General features: G+C 42.9%; 1 protein-coding gene across 1 annotated transcript; it reads left to right on the top strand.

The window, feature by feature from the left end:
• Positions 1-2,053: 2,053 nt before the first annotated feature.
• Positions 2,054-8,476, top strand: ARL2 (ARF like GTPase 2). Its single transcript, XM_072118302.1, has 5 exons — positions 2,054-2,234; positions 4,014-4,124; positions 4,782-4,944; positions 6,275-6,355; positions 7,910-8,476. The coding sequence occupies exons 1-5, from the start codon at positions 2,170-2,172 to the stop codon at positions 8,042-8,044; spliced, it is 555 nt and encodes a 184-aa protein (XP_071974403.1). The 5' UTR covers positions 2,054-2,169; the 3' UTR covers positions 8,045-8,476.
• Positions 8,477-9,876: the final 1,400 nt, after the last annotated feature.

Below are 9,876 nucleotides of genomic sequence, written 5' to 3' on the forward strand. Positions count from 1 at the left end.
GACAACCAGTGATGTAATAGGTTGACCACTTTAGGGTTTAGCGCACACTTACCCTAAATATTAGGGTTTCCGCAGCCGGAGACATAACTTGTACATGTTGGCCCTTGATGGAAAATCTGAACCAGGCCCCAAACGATAATGTATTATTTATAATACTATTCTTTTCAGAGACACTTTATGAGTGTTCTAAGGCTCCTAGGTCCGGGAGTGACTGCACCCTCTGCACCTCTTTAAGTTACACGCTTGGCCCCATCGCTTGTGGTGAGGAACAATAACACACTTATGTCATAACAGACAACCCCACAATTTTTACCAGGTAATTGGTATATAACGTCCCTCCACAAAAACTGCATCATCACCTTTAAAGGGTTATCATCCATGTAAGGCCCATTTCAAACCTGTGTGCGGACCTCCATTATTATCTTCTACCAATAAAACGGATGGGTTAAAATGTCCATTTATTTATATTGCCTTTAATGGATTCCTAACGGAAGTGGTACAGACACACACTCACCGAAGCCAAAGTCTTTTTCAGGTCTATTGAAATCAATACAAATTTCAATGGATCCGTTAGACTTCTGTTATTATCATCTTAGTGAAGGAAGATAATAATGGAAGTCAGAACGCAAGTGTGAACTGGGCTTTATATTTATAGCTGATAAATAACTTCTGGTTGTTTGATCACTTTGACCCCTATCTGTCACAAAAACAGGGATCCTAAAGTCTACTGTGTGAACAGAGTGCTAGTGAATGAGGGGGATCACCACTCTATGTACTTTTATATACGTTACCGAAAGAGCACTCACCCCCAAATCAGTGTGGTCCCTGGGTAATCACTGTGACGTTCTCCTCATTTCTGGTTTTTAGTATATTGATGAGGATGGGTCATCAGGGTCCCCACCAATGCAGATATGAAAGTTATGAATTATGAGATTGGAGAGGTAAGAACACCAGGCGCCCTGCTGTGATTCGTTTTCTAATGCAGTCTATACGCCACTTTACCTTTAATTCTGGCAGAACTGTTCTGGGTGCGGGCAACTTCATCTGTGTCCTCGGAGCAGAACACAGTTTTGAACCATCAGCATCCTGCTCCACCATCAACCCAGTGCCGCTTCTGGTGAAATAAAAAGGGAAGAAGGAATGGTGTTAAATTTTACTGACTTTATGGGCTGTGGGGTAAAAGTGAGTGGTGCATTATGTTATGGGTGTGACTGCAGGCCATGAGAGGGGACAAAACAGCTAATGTCCATCATTCTATATGGTAGCTACTTACAGATAGGAACTGTTTTTTTTTCAACCCTTCCATCTCCTAAAAGTTAGGAAGTATTGATTATGCCATTAGGATCAGCTAGTCTGTGGGGGAACTGAGTTCCAACCTCTGACCTGCTACTGATGACCTATTCTACATCATCATTAGTCATTAATATAAATAGGCGAAATCCCTTTAATTTGATATTATGAAAGTGGATGCCTTTGCCTCACAAATACAATAAGGTGGTTGAAATACAAGTAAACTTGATGATTTATTGCCACATTCTTGTTATGGCAACTTATGAGTAGAGGCAAATGTTGGGGTTTGGTTGCGCGACCTGGACATATTGCCGGATTGGTGGCAGAACCAGAACACCCCTGGCCAATCATAGCCATCAATTTGGCGTATTGGCTGTTCGGCCGCCAATACGTCAATCTATCTGGATTGCGCAGGCGAACCTGAAATCTGAACATGAACGCTTTAATTACTATTGAGGCACTCAGGTCATGCCATATCTCCGAGCCAGTCACCAACTATCTGCCACTGTGGGTAATAGCATAGAACACTGCAGGGTATAAGGTAAGTCACCACAGTGGCTTCCCAGTGACCTGGCAAACAACAAGTTAAATTTATATGAGAAAAAATATATAAGATTTATCAGAACTATATACAATTCTACAGAGAAATTCTATGGCCACGGCACAATTTAGCTTTGGTGAACCTAGAGTGAAATGTCTCTTTACACATAAAGTTATTGAGAGAAAAAAACACTTTCCGTCTCCATGATAACGGCTTATCCGATTGGTCCTCGCAGTCTAGGAAGTAGAGCGGTCGGTTGATCACGTGCTCGTCGGTCTGCATGTGATTGGTTGGTTTTATTTCTCGCACGACTGTCAGGATATCCATCTTTTGGCAACATGGGGCTGCTGACCATCCTGAAGAAGATGAAGCAGAAGGAGCGGGAGGTCCGGCTGCTTATGCTGTATCCTATGGGAGCGGGTGACTACTAAATGAATGGAGATGTGTGCAGCATCAGGAGGAGGAGACACCCTATCCCCTCTTCACGTGTCGGGTGATAAATGTGTGAGTGGTGGGAGCCCTGATCGTGAGAGCTGGGGGCTCCGCGGAGCACAGGTCACACAGATTTATCACAAGTGTCAAAACGGTTCTAGTTGCTCAAAACAACCAATCAGAGCTCAGCTTTCATTTTATAAGCTGCTGTGGCAAAATGAAAGCTGAGCTCTGATTGGTTTCCATGGGAACTAGAACAGTTTTGCTCTCAGACACTTCTGATAAACCTCCCCTCTATCGCTCTATTCATCTCTACAGGACTGGGGAAGAGAAGCAGCCTGCACTGCTCAGCTATCAATACCAGTCCGCCTCTGACATCTCTTCTCCATTCATACTGGGGTCAGAGCCCTTGCCATGAGACACTTTCTGCTTGTCCTGTTTATAGGTTTAAATTCTGGGTCATCCCCTTTAAAGGGAATCTATTATCAAAATCAAGCATGGATATACCAGGGCACTTAGTCATAGATTCAGACACTGTGACTATGGTAAACTTCTTATATTTGTTATCCATGGCCTCCTTCCTTCTAAGATCAACTTTATGCTAATAAGCCAGAAAGGCTACTGGGGCGATTCCCAGAACCCCCCGTGCTGCAGATTCACAGGCTGTTACACTGTTTCCTTCTCCCCCTCTGCACCTGCTTGGCACTCCCGTTCAGCACACAGTGGGAGGGGGAAGTGCTCCTTGCAAACTGAATGTGCAGCATAGAGGGGCTCTGGGAACCACCCCACTAGTTTTTCAGACATATTAGCATAATTATTAAAGGTGATTTTAGAAGGAAGGAGGCCATGGATAACAAATATAAGAAGATTACCACAGTCACGGTGCCTGGACCTATGAGTAAGAGTCCCTGGTTTATCATGATGGAATTAGATGGTCGATTTATAGGTGGAGAGTTGTCAGCGGATTTGTAATGTCTTAAATAAAAAAGACTGGCTGACTTTACTTACCACATTATCCTACAAGTCCCTCGTTCCTATTTACAAATCAGGGTTTGGACAAACCATTAAAGGAAACTTACTGTCAGGCATCTATTTCCTGGCAGTAGATTCCCCTAATATGCCCTTTCCCTATACATTTTTTTTTTTTAATTTTATAAAATGTATCCTATCTGTTTTTAAACTTTATTTCACGTTTATGTTAACTAATTGCAGAGGCTACTCTGGGTGTGGAGTAGCCTCTGTGAACTCTGGGGCTATGACTACTCCAAAACCTGAGGAGCCCCGGAGGACCAGCACCCCCTGCATGTCCATACCACCTTTGAGTGTGCAGAAGCTCCTTGTCCTCTGCTGGCTTTACCTAGCGTGGGCCGTGTCCCGAAGTGCAGTAGTCTAAGCCCCTGAGGTCACAGAGGCTACTCCACACTCCGAGTAGCTTCTGAAGGTAATTAGTATAAACATGAAATAAGGCCATTACACAGAGCCAACTGCTTCTGGCTCAATGCTATGTATTTCTGCCCGCCAAAACAGTTGACTGATGGGCTCACAAAAGTCGCCACGAATAGTAAGATAAAAATGTGGAGAGGTCAAACGCATGGATGCAATGCTACAGCCATTTCCTATAAATGGATCAGATTTCTGATTTATATAAAAAGTAAAGAATATTAAAAGGGCTAATCTGTGTCATTACTTTTCTCGTGTGTACAGTCGTAGTCCGCATTCCTTCCATCCTTCTTCCTTAACCCCATATTAGAGGTCTAGATAATGCTGGTAAAACCACGATCCTGAAGAAATTCAACGGTGAAGATATCAACACGATTTCACCGACTCTGGGATTCAACATCAAAACTCTGGAGCACAGAGGGTAAAGTACCATAATAGTGATTCAGTTGTAATTTTAGATTTTTTTTTCCCATGAAACCAATGTGACCTCGGACTACTTATGTGACCTCTTATATTATTACATTCAGTTACACTGTGCTGTAAAGTCGCCCACAGTGGATTTAATCACTGTACGTGGAAGGGCCAACATAATGGGGCACATTTGCTTACCCGGTCCCTGCGCGATCCCCGATCTGGAATGTCCGCCGGAATGGCCATCTGCCGCGATTCATGAAGATCGTTCGCCGGATTTCCTACATGTGTCGCTTCCCCGATCAGGTCCGCTGGAGTTCACCATTTTCCTCCCGGTGTATGTAAGTGCATGACTTGTGACACAAATTGAATTGTGAAATCCCGCTTGTAGTCCGAATCCATCGGATCATCCAAGGGGACCGCCCCCTGATTTGTGTCGCATGAAAGCCGGCGCCATTGCGACACAATCCCGGCGCCTTCTTTGAAAAGTCGGGAAACACGACGAAAATGCGGCCGCGGGAACCTTGGTAAATAAGCCCCAATGTGACCACTTTGACGACAGCTGCAGTTACATTTTTTCATGTCCCCATGTAAATTTTCTTTCTTGTGTTTTTGTTCTTCCTTTTTTCATTACTTATTCTTGTGCTATATGTGTATTTTCCTATAGGTTTAAACTGAACATGTGGGATGTTGGAGGCCAGAAATCCTTGCGATCGTATTGGAGGAATTACTTTGAGAGCACAGATGGATTGATATGGGTTGTAGACAGCGCAGACCGTGCACGTTTACAAGACTGTGCGCAAGAACTAGCTGGACTTTTATTGGAAGAGGTAAGAAAATGTGCACGGTCTTGTCCCTTCCTACACATTCAGCTAGGGTTACATATCATTGATTGTTGGAGTTCACACAAGTGCAATAATCCGCATGTAACACCTCTATTCCCTGAGATAGTAGCTGAAGATTGATGGTGAAAGTTGGAAAATCTTGTGAAACCTCAATTTAAGGTTTTATTCACACATCAGGTTTTTGCATCAGTTATTGAGCACCACAACCATAAGTAGAGACTATACAGAGATCAGGTATTTTGGAAGCTTTGTACCTGGTCTCTGGTTTTGGCTTGCAATACGCTTGCGTGTTAAGGTCCCAACCAAACGGGAATAATACTTTCATATCAAAGAGCCATATCACAGCTACAAGTCCTGATCGTGGGTCGGATAACACAAGGAAAAGCAGACAAGAAACAGCAACCAAAAAGTTACCAGTTATTAAATTGGGTGATGCATGCAGCTGGGTCCTGGTGTGTAGGATCCAAAGTCCAATGTAGAAAGGAAAAGGCCACAGCATCCGATATGATGAAAAAGGTGATAAATCTTTATTCACACTGGCATGAAAAAACTGCAATGTTTCGAATCTTTGTCGGATAACACAAGCTACCAGACTTTTAGGGATTTGTAATGATTGAAGATCATATCATTTATGATATAAGATGGACAGGATTTGCGGATGTAATATGATGGATACAATAAGGATGCATTACAGTTGTCTAAATGCTGCCGAAATTTCAGTGAATGAAAATCTGTCCTATACCTCTTTTGGTGGAAAGATGATATTTCTTCCTTGTGTGATTTCATCAAATCTGCAGCATAATGCACTAGAATTGTGAATTGTGTGTGGGATTGATTACAATCTGATACACACATTGTGGGGAAAAAAATCTGTCATGGAAATTTCTCATTCGCAGTTAAAAAAAAAAAAAAATGCAGATACCAATGTGGAAATGTACCTTTGGAATGCAGCGGTTGAGTTGACCTCTGTCTCTCCAACCACGGCATAATCCTTATCAGAAACAAGCCAATTGTGGAATGGCTGTGAGATTACAGATGTTATAGATGCTGCAGCCATTCTGCGAGCATATGCAGTTACCCTAAATATTCTGACATATAAGCCCCTGTTTTCTAAGGGGTAAATTCTAAAACTGATGTATCGGGATACATTGCTATTCATGCAGTATTACAAGGTAAAGATAGCAGAAAAGCTATGAAGAATTCAGATTCCATATGGCTTCACTGTCTGCAGAAAAGAGTCGCAGTGGTTCATATTAGCCATATACTGTCACGATACCGGTTGTGATCAGGTCTTTTTTTTTTTTTCCTTATTCAGAGGTTGGCTGGAGCTACTTTATTGGTGTTTGCCAATAAACAAGATTTGCCTGGTGCACTGTCCAAAGATGCCATCCGAGAGGTAAGATTTCTTATGTAGAGTATAGTCCCCCAGAACATCTATAGTTAACTAATAAGTATTATACAAGTCATCTGGTTTATTTGCATATAAGTAATTCATAATGTAAAATTGTTAATCCTGAAATACCCTCCTGAAACAAAAAAAAATTGTATTTGCCCTGTGAAGGCTCCTGGTCCCAGCTTTTCTGTGGTTTCATATTCTTCAACACTGCCAGGGGCCGCAGGACTGGTTCTGAGACGTCACTTACTCTACTGCAAATGATTTCTCCGGAAACCACTCGGCTTAGTGCCTGGCTCAAGCAGGTCCAGCAACGGGAGACTATTGGGAGACCACTTCACGGGTTTTCAAAGTATAAAATGTGTTTGTAAAACATTTCTGCACAAATGGACTTTAAAGAGGCCCTGTCACCCCTCCCCCCACCAAATATGTCCCCCATAATCCTCCCCCAGCCCCTTTCTAGCAATGACATTTTCTTTTTACATTTAGGCTGGCAAAGTTAGTTTTAATTGATCCGACCTCTTACCAAATGAGAGGTTGGATCCTGTCCCCTGGCAGTTGGCCGTATTCATGAGGGGGCTGACCGACACACCCTCTCCATGCCCCTGTCAGCGGGGACCTGTAAGAATAGCCGGCAGCAGCGCATATATTGTGCAATCGCTGCCAGCTCTTTGCGATACCCCCGCAGAGGGCGCTGTGAATGAGCCCCTCTGTAGCCGTATTGCAAAGAGCCGGCAGCGACATTTCTGTGGGGGGGGGGGGGGGGTGACAGGTCCTCTTTAAACCATTAACCCAAAACATGGGGCACATTGTAAGGTCGGCTTCGTCTGTTTTGGGGACTTTTCTGCTGGTCAGATGTATCTTAGCAGTTTTTCCTTATTGATACATTTGGTATTTGGTCTTTAGTGAATTTGCGGCTTTTCACAACAAAAGTTGCAGAAAGTATCCAATCGCAATTATTTCTAAGCTAATTTGTAGGCCTGGTCAGGGGTAGCCATAGAGCTGCGCCAAAATTTGACTTTTTTTTTAAAAGGCACAACTTTCACATCTGGCTTTGGGTGATAACTCGGAGAACACAGCAGAAAATCAGTCCTTGCCAACTGCCAAAGGGAGACTGTCTTAGGCCCGTTCCACACTTGCTAGTGTGATGCGATGAACTAGTATCACACTCGCAACATGTGTTGCCCGGATCTCCCGGCCTGAACGCTGCAAACCGGAACTGAACTCAGCATCACAAGTGTGGAACGGGCCTTAGGTGCAAAAAAAGTCGCAAATGAGCACAAGCACCATGAAAAGTCTCAAAAATTAAAGAAAAAGGCAAGCAAAAGGTTTGTTACATGTGCCCTATTGTTGGATGAAGCCTGGAGAGTGACAATATCTGGGCTGTATAATGGAGGATGAAGATGCACTTATACTAATTTGGAAGTCTCTGACAGTCTCTTTTTATCATGTGTGTATGAACATTATCATAAACACAAGTGTATAACTGGGACTTTTTGATATGGGATGTGATTTTGGGAAATAATCTTATTGTTACTCTCTATTTTTATCCTGTAGGCATTGGAGTTGGATAACATAAAGACACATCATTGGTGCATACAAGGATGCAGTGCAGTGACTGGAGAAAACCTCCTTATAGGAATAGACTGGTTACTGGATGATATCTCCTCTCGTATTTTTACAGCAGACTGAAAAATAATAAGGAGTGAAGGGGAAGGTGGAAACTATGGCCTATTATTTATTACCTTTACTGATACAATTCCTAACATGTCCATGGCGGTCAGACACAATGACGTGATGAGCCAACCAAGGGGCAGAAATTGGAATTTGGATGAAGGGACTTTTTAAGAAATGATGCCTCTTAACACCTAACGTTTACTGCAAGACCTGCTAGCCTGTGCCTACTGATGCCAATAATGTCCATGCTACATGCCCAGGACAACCTGACGGCCACAAGATGAAATACATGACTCTCAGCCATGCTCTGCCTGGAAGGACTAGGATTGACACAACTAACGCCTAATATTTATTAAACCTAAAACGTAATCAGGCAAAAAAAATAAGTTTTCTGAAAGTACCAACCATTTCATGACTGGTTTATTAAAATGCACATGGAACATCTTATTTGTGTTTTTGCTTCACTGAATAAATTACTAGATTCATTTATGACCAGGTCCGAAAAAGATTGGCCCTTGAACAAATCCAACATCTGAACGTAGATCTGAGAATCCCTTTGTAAAGGGAGATGTAGTGTGTATGCATGACCACCACTCCTGTACTGATGGAGTGCCCTGCTTTGTGATCTGTCAGTGTCATACAAGTCAATGGAGAGTCGGTCCTCCATGCACACAGCAGTCTATTCCAACAGAGTATGTGGACCACCAGAGAACATGTTATTTTTTTTATCTATTCTGTGGATAAATGTGGTTTGTGGGCCAATGCCTGGTGACCGTAAGCTTGGGGTTGGCTGATGCAGTGCATCTAAATAGGAATATTGCGCCTCTATATACAAGCAACAAGAGATTAGAGGTAGAGCACGTCAAGCAGTAGTAAAGCAGTCACAGAAGCATTAGTAGACTGGCCTATAGTGAACATGGAGAGGTGGTCAGCACATGCGTCATTTGCAGCTACGGTTCAAAATGGAAGATAAGGAGAAAATGGGGAAAAAAACACATGAACATTCATCATGTTAATAATGATGTAGACATATAGTTCAGGGTAAGTTATTCTGTAGAGAATTTGTTGTGGTAAAATATGTGTTTCTGTGGAAATGTCATAAATATCTTAGATAAAACTTAGGGCACACATACTGGTATATAACAGCATGGATAACCCACGTGTGTACTTGGTAAATTATAATACAAAGGGAAACATCCGCAATAAATGCAGAATAAATTTTTCCCATGAGAAAAAACGTTATCTGCACATACAGTCACCGGCCACTTTATTAGGTACACCTGTCCAACTGATCGTTAACACTTAATTTTTAATCAGCCAATCGCATGGCGGCAACTCAGTGCATTTAGGCATGTAGACATGGTCAAGACAATCTCTCCTGCAGTTCAAACCGAGCATCAGTATGGGGAAGAAAGGTGATTTGTGGCCTTTGAACGTGGCATGGTTGTTGGTGCCAGAAGGGCTGGTCTGAGTATTTCAGAAACTGCTGATCTACTGGGATTTTCACGCACAACCATCTCTAGGGTTTACAGAGAATGGTCCGAAAAAGAAAAAACATCCAGTGAGCAGCAGTTCTGTGGGCGGAAATGCCTTGTTGATGCCAGAGGTCAGAGGAGAATGGGCAGACTGGTTCGAGCTGATAGAAAGGCAACAGTGACTCAAATCGCCACCCATTACAACCAAGGTAGGCAGAAGAGCATCTCTGAGCATGGTCTGATGAGTCTCGATTTCTGCTGCGACATTCGGATGGTAGGGTCAGAATTTGGCGTCAACAACATGAAAGCATGGATCCATCCTGCCTTGTATCAACGGTTCAGGCTGGTGGTGGTGGTGTCATGGTGTGGGGA

This window comes from Engystomops pustulosus, chromosome 7 (genome assembly GCF_040894005.1).
Source record: "Engystomops pustulosus chromosome 7, aEngPut4.maternal, whole genome shotgun sequence".
In the NCBI taxonomy this organism is placed as follows: Eukaryota; Metazoa; Chordata; class Amphibia; order Anura; family Leptodactylidae; genus Engystomops; species Engystomops pustulosus.